The 20,199-nt window shown below is 38.1% G+C and overlaps 1 protein-coding gene across 1 annotated transcript in view; it reads right to left on the bottom strand.

The window, feature by feature from the left end:
• Positions 1–20,199, bottom strand: part of CACNA2D3 (calcium voltage-gated channel auxiliary subunit alpha2delta 3) — an 853,260-nt gene that overhangs the window by 33,918 nt on the left and 799,143 nt on the right. Inside the window, exons 32-34 of the mRNA XM_058561298.1 lie at positions 19,498–19,550; positions 17,932–17,987; positions 8,277–8,388 (exon numbers count right to left, since the gene is read on the bottom strand). Of these exons, the coding sequence (XP_058417281.1) occupies positions 8,277–8,388; positions 17,932–17,987; positions 19,498–19,550 (221 nt within the window). The remainder of the gene's footprint in view (positions 1–8,276; positions 8,389–17,931; positions 17,988–19,497; positions 19,551–20,199) is intronic.

Raw genomic sequence — 20,199 nt, 5'->3', positions numbered from 1 at the left:
GTTTGTAACGGACACAGTTTTGTATGTTCCATTGCGGGAGGCGAGATGTTTTTCTTTGAAAAAGATCTTAGTGCGTAATTTCTGAAATACTGTAATTTGCACCAAACTCAGTTTCCAACTCACTCCTGGCCAAACGCTGTAGAATCGTGTTATTTTTGAATTTCACTGCCCTGACCTGAAGTTACCTACAAAGTTGGTCAAAAATTAGTAATTGTCTTAGAGAACCGGTCCTGCGAAATCTCATTCTTCCCAGGCAAAGGCTGACAAATTTCTACACAAATTAGATGTAAAGCAGAAGTACAAATTCAGCTTCCCGGTTGCCACCGAATGTGTTGGCCACTGTATTGAAAAATCTACTGGTCGTCAAGAAGGGAAATACACCAAAGGTCAAATAACATTATTTTCCTCCTTAACATGTCTCATCCCAAGAATATAAAGCTCATACAAAATGCAAAATGTTATCTTTATAAATACTTCGATAAATAGTCAGATAGATCTTCTAATACATGTTATTTCATCAAATGGAGCAAGAAAAGACAGAAAGAAAGGGATATGCAAAAGACAATAATAACAGGGCTCAAACCTTCAAAAGCATGCAACAGGACTATTTATTTATGAGCCTAGTTTTACGTGATATGAGCATTATATCACAATTTTATAACAAAGCCTCACAAACATTTTTGGATTAGGAAAAAAATAGTCATTAATTGATTTCTCATTCAACTAGTTACCTCAGCCAATCTGTTAATTTCTAATCCCTAAAAAGAGGAGGAGGAGAAACATATGAGATATTTTGCTCTTTTAGGGCCAGAGCGTGTGTGTGCGCTGGGGGGAGAAGGAGTACAGAGGGGCGGCAAATAGCTTATCTGAATCATGAGTTTCTGCTTCAAGAGGCCACCATTGTCACTATTTCTCCCATCATCTGGAATCTGATAATTTTTTCTCCCTTCCTTAAAATTTTTCTGTTGTTCCACACTGGTGTCAGAGTAGCATTTTTTCTTCAAAGGACTGGTTGTCCTTGACAGGATCAAAGGGGCAACAACACGATACAGCCTTTATAGCTCCTTGTCCCCTCTCTCAACTCTCCTCACCCACAGAAATGTGTTAGCTTCCTTGAACTTCTAACAATTTGTTGAACAAACCACAATTTCTCTGGCCTACAGAAGGCTCTTCCCTCTGCCTGATACTCTTACCTGCTAACTCCTCTGTATCCTGGTGGTCTTAACATTGGACGCCAGCTCTTCCAGCAAGCCTTCTTTGACCACCCCAAGCCTCCCTTCAGTGCTCCTGTGTAACATCTACTCTTTAATCCTGGCACTAAGCATGGAGAGTTGGCATTGCCTAGTTAGTTGTTTGTAAACTTCATGAGGGCAGGAATCATATGTGCCTCATTCATCACTCTCTCCCCTCAGTGTAGCCCAGTGTCTAGGACACAACAGACAGTCAAGAAATGTTCACTGAAGTCCTGATCTATCTTTAATTTTTTTCCTAAGGCCCTATTTTGTTTTCCAAGTTAATTTCTTAGAAACCTCCTTCATGGTCATTCATATATCAGCCCTCATATCTTACAATCTAAATTGCCACCTCACAAGTTAGACATCAGAAACAGGCAAAAACAATCTATGATGTTAGAGATCAAGACAGTGGTTGTCTTACGGTAAGTGGAGATAGCACCTAGAAGGGGGCAGTTGGGGGCTTCTGAGGGGCCCGCAATGTTCTTTCACTTCTTAACCTGAGTGCTGCTTATATAGATGTGTTTACTTTGTGAAAATTAATCAAGCTGCCAACTTACGGTTTGCACACTTTTCTGTATGTGCTATAGGTCAATACAAAGATTATTTAAAAAATGAAAGGAAAGCACAAGTTCCCATTGAGACCCCTGAGCCTTTATTGTTTTGCTTCTGCAGTGTATGACTGAGCTGCTGGGTGGCGGTCTTGAAATAAAACTTTGAAAGGAAAATCCTCCAAAGCTTGCAGTGTCTTTTCACTGTTGCCAGCAAATTGTGTACGGCCCTACTCAGCTTCCCAATCTCCCATAGTCTTCAACCCCGCGTGGAATCCATGCTCTGAAACAGACTAGTCATGGTGGGTGTAAATACCTTCAACATCAATGTTGTATCCTATCCATCCTTAGATTCCCCAAAGCACCAGCACAGTTTCTGGGCCATAGCAGGAATGCAGTAACCTCTCATGGAATGAAAGGCAGTCTTCTCTTTAGTTTGAAATCTTTAGGACACTTATTTTAATCAAACTGCATTCACATCTTTGTTTTCTAATTACAAATCAATAAGGAAAAAATATTGCTTGTCCCAGCGATCATCTATTTTGGTTCTATTTGTTTTCTCACTTAGAATGGAAATAAGAAACTTCATTAAATGTGATCACCTGTCATTCACTAAGAGATATTGGCCACCTCATGGAGTTTGTAGTTATGATGACTGGGGATATACTATCCCTACAGTCAAAAAGCTTCACAATCATTGTAAAATCAGTGGAGTCCACTTCATGGAGCCACAGAGCCATGAATTGTCAACAGTCCTTATGTCATACATGAACTTTGGTCATCTGAGATACATATAGGTTGTACCTGTTTCTATAGGGAATTCTACAGTAGTGAAGTGACGTTAGACTACGAAAAGCAAAATTCACATTTCAACAGAATGGTTTATCAGGATTAAAACTTTTTATACTAAGTTGGTATGGTATTATGCTTGTATTAAATGTGATCATTTACTGAGTACTTACTCTATTCCAGGCATTAGGCTAAATTCACTACATAAATTTTCCCACTCAATTTTTACAACAAGCCTATGATAGGCTTACTATTATTATCTCCCAAATTATCCAGGAAGAAGCTGAGTTTCCGAGAGGTTAGGTTCTTGCTTGAGGTCACACAGTTAGCAATTACTCGAGTTAGGACTCCCACTCTGAACTTTGATTCTGTGGCTCCTACACTAAACCACTATACTTCAGTGCTTTCTTGTGGTGGCTCTGGAGAGTCCTCAGTCAGAACAGTAAACTACAACACGGCAGATTGGGCAAAGGTGGAAGCCATTCTGCTCTAAACACTCAGACACACTGGCTAGATGAAATAATAAAACCAAACAAGCGTGTTTTGAAGAACTCACAAGAAAAGACACTAAAAGCCAACTTGTACATTTACAGCTAAGCATAAAAAGCTGATAATCTGGTGCTGTCTGGGGCTCTGAATGGGAAAAACAAGATTAGCATGAGAAATTGAACTTTAAGCCTAAACTATATGCTGCTTAGGAAAAATATTTACTGTAATTATATGATGCAGAAACTCCTAAATATAAAAACTTACACAACGACTATTCCCAGGCAGTCAATACCAATAGGACACATGCTTGAAGCCCAAATGTAAATCTGTTGTGAAGAGAAACTCAAGCTCTCTTCTGGTCCCATAGAAATAATCATTAATAGTAAAGATCAGTTCACAGTCACAAATGACAAAGGACATGAGCAAATAATCTACCATGAAAGAAAGCAGACACAAGAAACAAGAGGATGGGTACCCCGAAATTTAAACTACTAAAACAATCTTAAAAGGCCTTTACAATTAGATATAGAAAACTTAAGAATAAGACTCTGTATAAAAGAACACACACATTTTTAAAAGAAGCAAATAAAACTTCTAGAAATAAAAAGAAAGACATCCATATTAAAAACTCAATGGGTTCCTTAAGCAGCAGACTAGACACACTCAAAGGAAATTAGTGAACTCTAATATAAGTGTAAGGAAATTATCCAGAATAAAGTACCTAAGCAAATAGAAATAAATTTACATCTAGACACACTTCAGTGAAACTTCAGAGCATTAAAAAGAGAGCAAACATTTTAAAAGCCATCAGAGAGGGGGAAAAGTCAGACTATTTACAAAGGTGCAAAGCTAGAAGTCAGAAGACAATGGAATATATCTTTAAAATATTTCAATTTAGATACTATGGAGTTAAATTATCACTGCAGCACATATTAAATAAGGCATTTCAGACAAAGAATGAGAGAATTTACCACTCTAGATCATTCCTGAAAAAACTTCTAAGAACTGTAAAAAAAAAAAAAAAAAAAAGCAATGATTTTAAAAAAAAGCAATAGTGAGTAAACCAGTTGGTAAACATCTCATTTACTGTAGGCAGCAACAACTATGATAATATATTGGGTGGGTTAAAAACACAGTAGCACTAAAATGTTAGAAAATATTACATGAAAGCCTGAGAGGTAATTCAAGTTAGAGGTTCTCAGGTTTTGTTTGTTCTAGAGGAGGGAAGAGATCCTGGCCAATTGAAATATGTTTAAAAGGTTAAAGGTAACTACTAAAAAAAAAAAAAGAGTGTACACTTTACATACTAGTAAGGGGAAAAAAAAGAATAGAGAAAACTCAATAAATCCAATAGAAAGCATAGAAAACGATGACAGAAATAAATCCAAACTTATTGGTCAGCACAATAAATTTTAAAAGATTAAATCTACCAATAAGAGAGGTAATAAAAATTTCAAATCCACCTCTATTCTATTTACAGGATAAAATCCTAACACAAAATGACAAAAAAGAGTTGAAAATGGAGGGAAGGTGGAAAATAAGCCTAGAAAATATTACCAAAAGAATGACTACACCTATGCTATTAGCAAACAAAGTAGACATTAAAGCATAAAGCACTTTCATGTAAAGAGGGTTATACATAGTGATAAAAGGAATAATATATTAGGAAGCTATACCAATCTTGAACAGAGATGTCCATGGTAATATAGCTTCAAAATATAGAAAGCAAGATGAATTGAATGACAGGAAGAAGTTGAAAAATCCCTAAGCTAGTGAGAGATTAATTTACATCTAAAATAGACCAAAAAAAAAAAAAAAACAAAAAGGAAGTTTGAAACACAAGTAACACACTCGAACCAACAGATACATATTAATACATTAAAATATAGTAATCCCTATACCCAGCTATTAGAGAACGAAACTTGCTTTCAAAAACACATAGACAAGCACTAGAATACAAAGCAAGTCTCCACACATACTAAAATGTATGTTATACAGACCACAATGTCATTTAATTAGAGATCAATTATTTTAAAAATAGCCTCAAAAACCCATATATCAGGAAATCTTAAAATGCTATTTAAAAATTTACAGATCAAAAAAATTGTGAAAATTAGAAAATTGTTAGAGCTGAATAATAATGAAAGCCCTATATATTAAAAAAAACTGTATGGAGATAAATGGGAATGCAGAAAGAAATTTTGTATATATAATATATATGAATGAAATTGAAAAAGCTAAGCATCAAACACAGAATGTTAGAAAATAAAAAAGAGTAAACAACATAGAAGAAAGGTAATAATACAGATAAGAAGCAAAATAAATGAAATAGAATGTCAAAGAAAGAGCAGAGAGAAACAGACAAACTAAATAATGGTTCTTTGGAAAGAAAAACAAAACAAACATCTCTGCCAGTATGGAGAGGGAGGGAGGGAGGGAAGGAGGACATACGGGAGGGTAGGAGGGAGGGAGTCAGCTAGACAGACAGAGAGAGAGAGAGAGAGAGAATAGGGGAGAGAAGAGAGAGAGGAGAGGAAGGGGAGGAGAAGGGAGAGGGAGACAGAGATTGATTTAAAAGGGGGAAAAGTCACAAATATAATAGCATTTTTAATCTAAAGAGAACACTATTAACAAATGTACACAATAAACTTGAATAGTGAGATGAAATAGGCAATGTTCTAAGAAATATAATCACCAAAATCACTTCAAAAAGAAATAGAAATTCCAAAGAGATATCCAACCACTAAAGAAACTACTTCAGTGGTTGAAAATTTACTTACACATACAAACAAATAAACAAAAACCCATCAGTCACTGATAGTTTTATGGATAAGCTTTACCAAACCTACAAGAAACAGATAATTTAATGTGATACAAAATGTTAAAGATATTAGAGACAGAAGGAAAACCCTCTAAGTAATTTTGTGACAAAAAAATGACCTTAATAGAAAAGCCAAATGACAGTACAAGAAAGGAAAAGTATAGCCCACTCTTCTTTCTAAGCACAGATGCAAATGTTCACAATAAAATATGAGCAAATGAATCTAGCAATATGATTTTCATTTTCTGCTTTTTGTAATCATGACAATGAAAGTCCATCCTGGGAAAACATATTTTCACATTAGACAACCCATCTACTATTAAAGATATTTGCAGTATATTGATACAGTTTAGGATTTAAAATTTTTAAAAATTATATCAATGTAACTAAACACATTAACAAATTAAAATTATTTTAGTTATGAACATAAAAAAATTTTTTGATAAAATTCAACATCCATTCAAGTTTCAAACAATAACAACAATAGCAACAAACATTCTTGAAAAGGTTTTCTTTAACCTAATAAATGGTTAACTACCAAAAACCTATAGCAATTCAGGAAATGGATAACAGTTATGGTTGCACAACATTGTGAATGTACTTAATACCCTTGAATTGTACACTTAAAAATAGTTATAATGATATATTTTATATTATTTATATTTTACTACAATTTACAAAACTGTATAGCAACATTATACTTATCTTGGAATTATTAGAAACAATTCCTTTAAATGAGGAACAAGACACAATTGTCTACTCTCATTGCTTCTATTCAACAATGTATCAGAAGTCCAGTGCAATAAAACAATAATTAAATATAGAGATTGGAAAGGAAAATTTTCACAAATGATATTACTATGTATGAAAAAATTCCAAGAGAATCCATACACAAACTATTAGATCTAAAAGAGCAGTTAGCAATTGGACACAAGATATTTAATACACAGAAATCAGTGATGTTCTCATATACTCTCAATGACCAATTAGAAAATGTAGTTTTAAATATATGCCCTCTCTGATAGGAAGAAAAGCTATAAGCTGCCTAAGTATAAATCTAACATAAAATTACAAAACTGTATTGAAATGCATGTAAATAAAGAGATATACTTAGTTTATAAGTGGGAAGTTCCAATATCATAAAAGACAGCAATTATCTACAAATGAATATGTAACTTATAGCAATTTTAATCAAAACCATAGCATAATTCATGGAAATTAATAAGCTGATTCCAAAATTAATATGAAAGAGTAAAGAGGCAAGAATAGCCAAGATGACTTAGAAGAAAAGTAAGGAAAGAATATCTGTTCTCTTAAACATCAAGTCATATTATAAAGCTATAATAATAAAACAGATATGGTGTTGACATAGGTATTGACAAACCATAAAACCTGGAAGCAGATCTGCATATAGATGGGAACTCAGCCCATGACACAAGTGTCATAATAAATCTATTGGAAAATAAAGACTATTCAATAAAAAGTGCTAGTTAACAAGCCAACTATATGGAAAAGGACAAAATTAGACCCTATGTCTGCCACTCACACAAGTAAATCTCAGGGAGATTAAAGTCCTACATTAAAGGCAACACTTTAAAGTGTTCAGAATGAAAATACATGAGAATATAATTATGACATTAGGGCAGAGACTAGTTTCTTATACAAGGCACAAAATGCACAAATCAAAGAAGAAAAGAGGAATAAATTAGACTATATTAAAATAAAAGCAAAGGAAAATTTCTATGCATCTAAAGACACGCATAAAAAGTTAAGGGGCAGACCAAGGAATAGGAAGATATATATACAAAGCATATCACTGCAAAGAAATCATACCTGAGACATAGAACACCCAAATGAATAAGAATAGATGCACCACCCAAAAAGAACTGCCAACAGGAATGAAGATGCCAGAAACCACAAATAACCAATAAAACCAGTAAAAGAGGCTCAACCTTATTAGGAATCAGGGAAACTCATATTAAGCCACCACAAAATTGTTTCCAATACGTCAGATTTCAGTGAATCCTGAATGAAGGCTTAGTGCCTTCAATAAAGACACCTAAGGACTTTGCTCAAACTGATAGCTGAAATTGCCAACATCAATCGGGAAAACACCAATTAGGACTTTTTCCAACAATCCACAAACTGGACTAAAAATCTCCTATATTCTGGGATGTATTTTCGTACATTTTGAACGCTTCCCAAACTCTAAATGATCTCTCTAACTCTGAATGATCTCTCTAACAAAGCCAAGTGGTGTTTCTTCCAAGATGAAAATACTTCCTCACACAAGAGGGCAGCCATGTTTCCATCTCTCAATGTATCGTGTGCATGCCAGTCGCTGGCCCATCTGGGAAAGTTCTATACTGAGCAGAGAGGGGAGGGGGTGCTTACTTGGAGCAGTCTTCACAAGCAATGTTCCCCGAGGTTTCCTTGATGGTGCGCTCAGAGACAAAAGCTGGATATTCAGTATCACAAGGCTCCAGGGTCTGTTTCAATTTCTGGGCTGTGGGGATAAGGGGAAAAAAAAGATAAAGAATACAAAGCACAGGCTTTATTGTGACTGGCAGCTCACAGTAACTCAGAACTCAGTTCCGCTCCTGCTGCTCTGTGATTTTTCTAGGCACAGCATAATGCATTATTTTCTAATTAGTCAAGTGATTTCATCTGCCAAGCAACTCTATAAGCTATAATTCCTCAAGCAGTTGTGTTGGCTTGATCAACTATCATTTATGCATCACAAGAATTCTCCTTTCTGGGCTAACGTCAGTCACAGGGTCTCTGACCTCAGACTTACTTGAAGTTAGCAACAACACATGTATATCGGAATAAATGTATAAAAATATAAGTTACACCATATTATGTAGGGTGAGACAAAGGTCATGATACAATTGCATGGTTTTATGACAGAAACAAAATTGAAATATGGAATAGTAAAATACGTAATGTCTTTGAACCACAGCCATGAACCTAATCCTACTATTATGAAGTTCCTTGTCCAGTAATATAGCACTAAATCACCCTGGTACGTGGATGAGTGCATAGTAGGCACTTGGTAAAGCCTTGGTGGTTGATTAAATAATTTAAACAAGTTATGTCCAGTGGGCAGGTTCCAAAACCTTTCTAAGCCTCAATTTTTTAAATTTGTAAATTGGGGAAAATATAGTTCTATCAGAGGTTGATGTAAGAAATAAATGAAACAATATATGTTGAATACTTAGTACAGTACCTGGAACATAAGGAGTGCTAAGTAAATGTCACTCAATAATAACAATAATAGCAAAAACAACAACAACAACAATTCTAGCATCCTAATGAAGCCATTGTGACACTGAAATGATGACGATGATAATGATGATAGATACTATAGCACGGTGGTTAAGGGTGAAGTCAGAGAAGTTTGGAGTGCAAATCCCTGCTCCATTGCTTCTAGCTAAGCCTCAGTATTCTCATCTGTAAAATGGAGATGCTGGTAGTACAAGTATCTTCAGAGGAGGTCTACTCATTAACATTTTCCCAGTAGAATGCTTCTAGGTTTCCAATACCCAAACTCTGTACAAAGCTTTTGGCTGATGTTTATATAGAAATATAAATATATATTTATAAATGTATACTTTTATATATAATTTACATTTTCAACTCCAAAACTCAATAGGATTTTAAGAAAATGATGTTTGGACCAAGTCCCAAGTTATATTCCAAATACAACTGGTTGGAGATCTGAACTACGGGTAGATGTTTTGTGGAACGTCCACCTGGGAGGCTGCTGGCACTAAGGGAGCCATCACAGGGTGACTGAATGCAAAACAACTGTTTGGTAACAACCAGATAATTGTTAGGTGATCAAGAAGCCACGTTCTAAGCATTTACATCCTAACGTGATTGCTTTGAATATATAGGCTTTTTACTGAGCTTTAATTATTTTGAGGAAATGGATTGAGGGTTTGGAGTTGAAGCATAGTGCATTGTGATTTTTCTCATTTAAAATAAAAAGGAAGTGGACTCAATCAGTTTTTTTTATGCGTAATGTGACTTTCAGGAACTGGTCTCTGATATTCAGGGGAGATGTCTATTCTAACTCACAGGGTTGTTCTGAGGAATAAATGGACTAAAGCATGTATAGCTCTTAACAGAGTGACACCTATGCACACCTTCACACACGTGTGCACACACACACAGCCTTCATGAAATGCTAGTTGTTGGAGAGTGTTATATCTACACGCCGAGAGTTGGGCTAATTGCGTAGCAACTAAAAGCACAAACTCTGGAGGTTGTGAATTCTGCCATTGCTGTGTGAAATCAGGTGAGTTCCCCGCCCCCCCAAAGCCCCAGTAGATAGTTGTATGTCATAGCTGCACATCCTTCTAGTTGCTGTATGTGGGACGCGGCCTCAGCATGGCTGGAGAAGCGGTGCATCGGTGCGCGCCCGGCATCCAAACCCGGGCTGCCAGCAGCGGAGCGTGCGCACTTAACCGCTAAGCCACGGGGCTGGCCCATCAGGTGAGTTTTTAATCTTCTACACCTTAGTGTCCTCATCTGCAAAATGAGAATAACAGTACCAGGGAATAACAGTACCAACTTCACATGGTTGTTTGAGGATCAAATGAATTAATACATGGAAAGTGGCTGCTATATTACAAGTGCTATTTAAGTGTATGTGCGTACTGCCACCATGACTTCTACTACGTATGTCATTTCCTTGAATTCTCAGACTGCTGGCCTTTTTGAGCCATTGCTTTTTGGTTAGAAAAGGCAGGCAGATGGCTGTGTCCCTGACTCCTGACTCCTCCTGGTCCAGTGCTGGCTGCTGTCATGCTCCCAAAGGGCCAGGTCCCAGACACTGTCTGTCCCCATGTGCTACGCAATGCTAGCTCATAGGAAGTGTCATTACATGCTTGCTGAATAGACCAATAATTCTCTTGAATGGTGCTTTTCAGGAAAATAAAACCGACAAAGGAAATGTGAGAAACTCAGTCCCTAATGACAAACTGCCTGCCTTCAGGTGGAAGGCCAGTTGATTTTGGGTGGCCCAGGCCCAAGGGTAATAACACAGAGAACTCAATGGGCATTGTGTGGGAACATCATTCCCTTCCCAGTTCTTTTTCAATGCCCCTGATTTTGTCAGGAGGGTGTCTTTGTTTAACACGAGGAAATTTTGACTTTCTTTCTTTCATTTTCATCTTTCTTTCATTTGCCCTTCTCTCCTTAAACCTCTGGGGCCCACTATAAAGCTCAGAGTATCTGGCTACCATTTGGTGACACTGTTTTCATGGCTCTTATTTTTACAATTGATTACTCTGTATGGCAAGTGATACTGACTTTCAATGTGGGAAGCTTCCTTTTAATATTTACATTACTTAAATGTCAAAAAGTGAGTCAATTAAAATGAAATAAAGATTAAATAAACAAAAGCATAGATTATAAGTGGATATGGCACAAGCAGATGGCATATAATAACCTAACAATGGTAGCAGCTAAATTTATTAAATTACTATGTGCCAGATGCTGTTCTGCTTTGCATGTATTAATTTATTTAACAGTAAAACATGACAAAATGAAAAAAGAAACTACAAGGTAGGAACAATTGTTACCTCTGTGTTGCAGGTTAGTGAATAGAGGAGAGGCCTGAGTAAATTGCCCAAAGCATCCAGTGAGTATATGGCAGAGCCAAAATTTGAACTTGGGTCGCCTGGCTCCAGCACATATATATTTAACTGCTCTATGAAGTTTGGCCAATGAGGGAAAGGAAGAAAGGTCTTTGGGGGCAGGCTAAGAGAGGCAGCCCACGTGATTTAATAAGCCCGATAATTGCACCATCTCTAATTCTAATCGTCTGGGCCGAGTCGCAATGGAATGAGTCCAATGCTCTCAATAGTGAGACTCATTTGGCTCTGTTCCTTTCTGGAGATGAAATTCTGTTCCTTTGACAATTGTAGGGCACCCATACTGATGTGGTGATAAGCCGTTGTGTCTATTTGCAGCACGACTATAGATTGGCTGGAAGTTGCTTGATGTGCTTTTGGGAAACACATGAATTATCATATAAAACCATGGCCACATTTAATCTAAATAACATGGTTCATTACGAAAACCTTTCTTTGTCTGGAGTGCTATGAAAAACACCACATATATTTGCCAGTCATTACTGTTTATGGAATTTCAAACCAATAACTAAGCTGCCAGCAATCTAATGGGTACTGTTTTAACTCTTGGGCATTTAAAACTCATGATCTTAAAAAGGTGTAGGTACACAAGGGTCATGGAGCTCAGCTAGACTGATTCTTTGTTTTTCCAGAAGGGAAAACTGAAGTTCAGAAAGCAGACATAGCCTGCCTTGAGTCCCACTGAAAGTGGCTCTTCACGATCATCATTTACATAAATAGCAAAACCTCCACCCCTTCTCAGCCAATACTCACTAAGCCCTTCCTACATGCCAAACACCGTGCTAGGCCCTTTGCACGGATGGAATCCTCACCACCATGCAGTGAGCGAGGCCCTGCTGCTCTCCTGTTTTACACATGAAGAAACTAAAGCTCAGAGAAATTAAGATGCTCGCCCAAAGTCACACTTGCTATAGGTGGTGGAGCCCAGATACACACCCAGGGGGTGGAGGTGGGGTTCCATCCTGGAGCCCACACTCTTTGCTGTTAGTCTGCTCTGCCTCCCATCCCACTTATGCTGGATGTCTCAAGCTGAAGCCACCATGACCTATCACTCACTCACAATGAAGCACCCAATGGAGCATCCATACAATTGAATTTCTTTAATTTTCCCTTAGCAACAAATGTCCCTGATGAGAATAACCGACTTGGGTTCACAGTAATTATGTGCAGACAATTGGGAATGAATAGAGTTGCCATTTGAAAAGCTTTCCTCTTCTTTTGTCTCTGTGAATGCACCCCCATTCATAACTGGGTGCCAGCAAGCTCCATTCTCTTTGTGCAACTCCTCCAAAATGATACCTTTGTGATAATCAAGCAGAAATGGGCTTCCACAGTCCCCTTCATCAAGGAAATGAAGCAGATAAACAGTGTAATTATGGATTCCATTTTTAGCTAAACAAAGACGCATTTCTCAGCTCAGGGTCTTTATCTAGTGAGGGAATGGTAAATTTAGAATGAAGAAACCTTGCAAGTCAATATTGTTATGGTGCTTGAAACTTCTCTCTCCTTACACTGAAGCCCTCTTACATCTTACATTCTAAGATTTACATTTACATTTACATTTAACAAAGATATCCAGATGATAGCAGCCCCACAAGCGAGTTCATTCACTCCCATTTGATTCAGTTTCTTCATCTATAAATGGAAAAAGTCATAGCCACGCCCAGCAGAGGGCTGTAGACAATTCATATGCAGCAATCAGCTCAACATGGGGCTCCAAGACAGGCAGCTGCATCCCTCACCACTGTCTAGCTGAGGTGGCAGGTCTTGGTTTAAGTCTGAGCCTGTTATCTATTAGCTGTCTGACTTACGTGTCTCAGATAGGTTTGGTGACAAATTCTAGCAGTCCCCATCTCTCAGGTATGTTGAGGGATCTGAAGATAACCCAGTGCCAACATTCTGGAAATGGAAAAGCACTATATATTGGCACACTGTGTGTCGACAACATAATTATTTGACAAGTTCTTCCTACAGTCTGTGTTCAGAGGTCTCAAAGTATGGCAACGGAGTGAGAGGACTGGAATTATCTATTAAAAGTTGTTTTAAAAAGCCTCCTAAGACAGAAAACAAAACTGAAGCATCACACTATTCCTCTTAGCTAACATTTTGCCCATTGTTGGTCCAGGTGGAGGGGGGAAGAAGGGAGAGTGGATGTGAAATTTCAGAATGGGAACCTTCACAAGTTTCTGTAACCATCAAGAGCACAAAGTCTGTATCCTCCTTCCTTATTCATCTCGCCTACCCTACACCCCTTGGGCTACAACAAGGTTTCTCAATAGTGGCACTATTGATATTTTGAGTTGAATAATTCTTTGTGGTGAGGGGCTGTCCTGTGTGTTGTAGGATGCTTAGCAGCATCCCTGACTTCTACCCACTGGATGCCAGGAGCACTCTCCCATTCCCAGTTGTGACAACCAAAAATGTCTCAAGACGTTGCAATGACCCCTGGGAGGCAAAATCTCCCCCAAGTTGCAAACCACTGGTCCAAGTAAAGATCACAGTGACTGGCACTCAACAAAAACCTGACAACTAATTGTCAAATGTGAAAGACCGGAACAAGAGTGTGGGTGGACGCCTGTGGTGCCAGGCCATGGGGAAGGGCAGCAGGTGAAGGTGAGAATGGGGGAAGAGGAATGGAGATTGGCATGAAGAAGGGCGGCATCCTCACACTCACCAGTGAAGCCCCTCAGCCAGAGGTGGGCAGACACATAGCTGGGAAGAAGAATGCCAAACAGTAAACCCTGAAGATGACCAGCCTATTGCCCTTAGCACTGGGCACTCTCCCAAGAGCAAACCAGACATCTTAGCCACCCAAACGTGAGCACCGCCCACCGTGCATGGAGCACCTGCTCTGTGCCACCTCTCACATATGGGCTTTGCATGCACTGCTTAATTCATTTCTCACAACCATATTATGTCTATCGTTATCTCTGTTGACAAACAAGGAAACTAAAGCCCAGAGAGACCAACTGAGCTGCCCAGAACCTCACAGCTGGCAAGCAGCAGAGGAAGGCTGCCTGGCTCCAAAGCCAGGGCACTTAACTCTCTAGGTGAAACAGCCACTCCAGCCTCCCAGAGCTCACAGCCTGACTGGGAGGGAGTCATAATTAGTCCCCAGGCCCAGTGCTGCAGAGAGAGCAGCCATTTCACTGACTTGCAATCCATTCTCTTGGCCTCTTTTGATCTTTCTTCCTTTTCTCTCTTTTAATCTCATATTTCTTTTTTTACCTCTAATAGTAAAATTGTAGAAAAGCTGGTCAAAGAAGAAACGAAAATAGAAAAAGATGACAGGCACCCATTTAGTAGGTTCCTTCTCATCTCTCTCTTTCAAATCATGTATAATTTTAAACAAAAGCAGGTTCACACTCTAGGTAAAATTTTCCTTTGGGGACATGATAGTCTTCTCTTCCTAATTCATATTTTTATCTCTGCTTATTGACTCCCATTGGCCTTACTGATTATTAACCCTATTTAATTCCACATCCTCCTTCTCCCCAACTATGGGATGCTTTTTGGGGGGTATATACAGTTTGGTATATTGTTTTTCTTCCTATATTACTTAACTTCATGAGCATTTTTTATCTTGTGAAAAAGTTTTCAGATTCCAAAGACACATAGATAGCCAACAGGTACATGAAAATATGCTCAACATCACTAATCATCAGAAAAATGTAAATCAAAACCACAACGAGATATCACCTCACTCACACCTGTTAGAATGGCTATCATAAAAAAACAAGAAATAACAAGTGCTGGTGAGGATGTGGAGAAAAGGGAACCCTTGTGCAGTGTTGGTGGGAATGTAAACTGGTGCGACCACTATGGAAAACAGTATGGAGGTTCCTCAAAAATTTAAAAAGAGAACTACCATGATCCAGCAATTCCACTTCTGGGTGTTTATCCAGAGAAAAAGAAAACACTAACTCAAAAAGATATCTGCACGACCCCAACATGCTCATTGCAGCATTATTTATAATAGCCAAGACATGGAAGCATCGTTAAGTGTCCATTGAAGGATGAATAGACAAAGAAGGATAAAAAAATGTATACCTCTCCATTTGCGACAACATGGATGGACCTTGAGGGCATTATGCTAAGTGAAATAAGTCAGATGGAGAAAGACAAATATCGTATGATCTCACTTAAATGTGGAATCTAAAAAAAACAAAATACAAAAAACATGAACTCATAGATACAAAGAACAGATTGGTAGTTGCCAGAGGTGGGGGTGAGGGGTGGGTGAAATAGGTGAAGGGGGTCAAAAAGTACAAACTTGCAGTTATAAAATAACTAAGTCATAAAATGTGATGTACAGCGTGGTGACTATAGTTAATACTACTGTATTGTATATTTGAAAGTTGCTGAGAGAGTAGCTCTTAAAAGTTCTCATCACAAGAAAAAAAATTTGTAACCATGCATGGTGATAAATGTTAAATAGACTTATTGCAGAGATCATTTCACAATATATACAAATATTGAAGCATTTCGTTCTACACCTGAAACTAATATCATGTTATATGTCCACCATATCTCCTCAAAAAAAATGTTTTCAAAAACAGAATGTTGTTAAAATGTTTTCTATGCCTTACTGTGGGTGGGCTGTAATTTATTTTTAAATGTCCCTGTTGTTCAGCATTTAAAGTTACTAGCATTTGCAATCATAAATTCCCTGGTGATAATCATCATAGAATACTTTGTTTTCATCTCAGTTTTTTTCCTTAGGCTAGATTTTGAGAAGTGGGATTCTGGGCGCTCACTGTCATTCAAAGCTGGTACCAACCCAGGAGAGGCCAAGGCTGGGCCCACGCCCAGAGGACAGTGTGTGTGGATGAAGGCAGAGCAATGGGGTCCTGTCCCACTGGGCTGTCAGCTTCCCAGGATAGAGCCAACTCTGAACACACTAGGATCAGGTTCACTGTTACCAGAGGCCTCTCCTGCAGGAACACGCATGCATAGAACTCTCTGCAGATGTTGCTCCAACTCATACTCTAACAAGAAATTAGTGAGTTTCTGAATTTAGGCAAAATGGGCTCATTTTTAAGTTACAAAGCTATGACAACAGTGACTCTAATGGTCATACCTGTTAAAAGAAAGATTTGCTAGGGTATTTAGTAAGCAAAAATCGAGCACCTACAATGTATTAAGCACCAGTTAGGTGCTTAAAAGATAACAAGGGTAAGACATAGCTCCTGAAATCAAGAAATTCTAGGTTAGTGTGAAACAAACCAACACACAGAGGCAACAAGAGTGCACAAGAGATGTGAGAATGTGTGAGCTGACTGAGACAGAAGCAGGAAAGAAACGCTGCTAATTCTTCCGGGGAGGACTGAGTGAATCCTCACTCAGTAGGGTCTTAAGGGAATGGAGAGGGGATGTCAGACTGAATTATATCCAGCCCCTGGGGGAATGCTGATATGTTACTAATCTACCTCTTTTTAAATGACAGATAAATAAAAATAATAATAATGGTCGCAGTCTGCTAGTCCCTGGCATCTCGGTTAAACAAAATGAAGGTAAATGAACACATGATGGGAAAAAAGAGCAGAGTGCATCTGAGAAACAAGTGACTGAACAGGCGGGGCAGACGGCTGGGACCAGTGCTCATTAAAGAGTATCGGTTTTGCAAGGCATGGGGCCTAGACTATTCGTCATTGCCACGGTCAACATTGTTATCACCATTACTGTGAATTAATTACAGCTACAATTTTTTGAAGGCTTTCTATATTCCAGTCACTGTGCTCAGCATATAACATGATTTGTCTTATCATGAAATATATACACACACAAATGATAGAAGATTAATACTATTTATTATTTTCCCCATTTTGCTTACTATGGGGAAACTGATCCTGGAAAAGATCAGCTAACCTGTTGAAGGCCAACCTTAGAGCTGGGACTGACCTAACTCCACAACTCATGCCTCTAAGAGTGTCTACTAATTACTGCTCAAATCATTGAGGGCTTTTGAGGGGGAAAAACAATATTATCAGATTTATATTTTATGAGGGTAACTTTAAAACAAAAAACCCAAGTGGTCATCCATTCATTCAGGCTGAGAAAGGCAATGTGTCTCTCTCCCTTAGATTTTTAGCACTGCCTATGAGCTTTCTGAAGAATTCACCTGTGCAATGTGTGACCTCAAAGCCTTAATTAAGGAAACAGTTCAAAGTGTACACTGAACACGGGCTGAATGAAGCCTGCCTGTGGAATTTTTGTCAGATTGAATGGCACTGCACTTAGCACAAAGGGTGCCTTTTGCTGACAGAGATGAAAAATCATCACTTTGTCCTGGGTAGTTTTATTTGAGCACATTCTTGATGAAAAGTAGCCAGTGAACCCAGGGTTTATCACTCTGAGCTAGGAAATAGAAACCAGTTGCTGCTTACCTTTGGCTGTCATATCTGAGTGCCACCAACTGCAGAGGTTAAATTCCACCAGGAACCTAAACAGGTGATGGCAAAGCCCAATGTTACTTGGTCATCCACACCCTGAACAGAACAGCGACATTCTGTGCTGTTCAGCACTGCTCACCTCATTGGAAAGAATGACATCACAATCTGGAGAGAGCAACACGGTTAGTTCAGTTACCACTGAATTTTCACTGGGCTTTATCTCACTTGTGAAAGGCTGTTTTACCACAAAGGCCAGCCAAACCCTGAAATCAGGTTTACCTAGCATCAAGGACTCTGTTAAGAAATATCCTGCTTCATAGGCAGAAATAGTTTTCTAGTTATACTCTGAGTCCACAGTAAAAAGTCAGCTTCTAAAGGGCTTCCTCTGCTTTGGTTCAGAAATACAAGTAGAATATTCTCTACCTAGACTGTGATCTGCAGTAATAAAGGATGCTTTCAAAATTTATACTATAACACAAACTTGTTCAGCCGTGTGTGTGTGTGTAGGGGCAGATGGGACAAACTTTTCTTTATGAAATTATGCCACAATGCAACACATAAAAATCAAAATTTCTCAATTGCTAGTAAAGAATGCAAAAGTAATATAAATCACCCTCTAAATGAATGGAAATAGATCAAAATTCAGTCATTTCCTTTTCAGGCTCATGGCTACTATCTCTAGCAGCTTACTCTCAATCAGATTCCCACTATTATCTGTTATTGTCTTTTCTGTCTCTTACGTACATGCAGAACTTACGCCCCACTTGAAATTATAACTTTGTTAAATTAATATACATTATATTAAAGCAATAAAGAAGACAATGTCTGTTCATCAAATGGCAAGAAATCTGCCTTAAACCCACAGAATTGGAGCCTTAATGGGGAAAATAAGAATGAGAGAGTTTGGTGTAGCTTGAATGATCTGGTTTCCACGCTTCTCCATGGAAATCCTCCCTTTGTGTGACACAGTGTTTCTTGTGTCCAATATTTTGTCTGCAAGTCAAGCCTTTCATCTTTGTGCCATTTCAAGTCTGACCTAAATCACAGATTCATCCAGCACCCTCCAAACAGGACTGTAATTTGACAGGGTAAACAATTAGATCACACCTGAGAAAAGCCCCCAGCCCCTGAGCCACTCCTGCACAGCCCCCTCCACCCACCCCCACACCCTCTCAGCCCTGCCCCACACACATGCTAAGACATCCAAAGTAACACAGTGGACAGCCCTAGTAATTTGTTCTTTTGACCACAGCCCACCCAGGCTACATTAAAAACAGCCAGACATCTATGTTAAATTTAACAGTAACCACAATAAATAAATTTGGTTTGTGTATTGCAAGCTGTTAGTCTGCTAAACAATGACATAAGGGCATAAGCAGTGACCATGCATAACTTAATAAAAGATCACTTTTTGGTCTCAATGTTCAATATTTCAAGATGTTCAATGAGTATTACGAACCTAATGGTTATTGAAAGCATGAATCACAGTCTCCCAGTTCACTTTATAATTCAAAAAGAAAAGCTATAATACTTTTAAAAAATGCAGCAAATTGTACTTACAAGACAAGTTCTGTCATTATCCATTTTACTGCAGCAAGGAAGGCATTATAAGGCTGAAGAGAAGAATTCAGTTCATTAAAAACAATGTATCACATATAAAATTTGTAGTTTAATTTAAGGCTTTACATAAAGACAATGTTATTCTTCTAGAGAGATTGATATCATGTTAGAAAACAGTGAAACTCTAGCTAAAAGAAGAAAATGGTTGGATACTGTATCCCAAAACTAACATTTAAAAACTTTGAACTCCCCTGTAGTGAGATGTGATTTACAAGTAAAATAAACATGATCTAATACAGGGTTATCTCTGGGAGGAAAAAGGAACTTCAGCAAATGATGCTTAAACCTTTACCCTCTAGGGGCTAATATTTTGCAGCCTAATGCTGAGGGGCTGGAATCATATAACTAATTTCAAATGGTAATTCACATGGCTGCCTCTTGCAAAGGTGATTCCCTGTTCTCCATCACTGTATGTCATTCATTGAAAGAAGCAAAAACTGCATATACTTGATTTTAATGCTGCCCATGAATTATGTAGGATTTAAGCTGCCTTTTCTCACACTTACATATTTGGACTAAAAAAATGATAACCATATAAACATGTGATTTTTTCCTTGCAGAAAATCCCCTTCACTCTGTAAAAGAAGGCATTGACAGCCTAATCTTTATTTCAGAATATTTTAATTTAAAAAAGCAGTTGGA

This window comes from Diceros bicornis, chromosome 2 (genome assembly GCF_020826845.1).
Source record: "Diceros bicornis minor isolate mBicDic1 chromosome 2, mDicBic1.mat.cur, whole genome shotgun sequence".
Taxonomy (NCBI): domain Eukaryota; kingdom Metazoa; phylum Chordata; class Mammalia; order Perissodactyla; family Rhinocerotidae; genus Diceros; species Diceros bicornis.
This window is presented reverse-complemented; position numbering and strand designations above follow the sequence as displayed.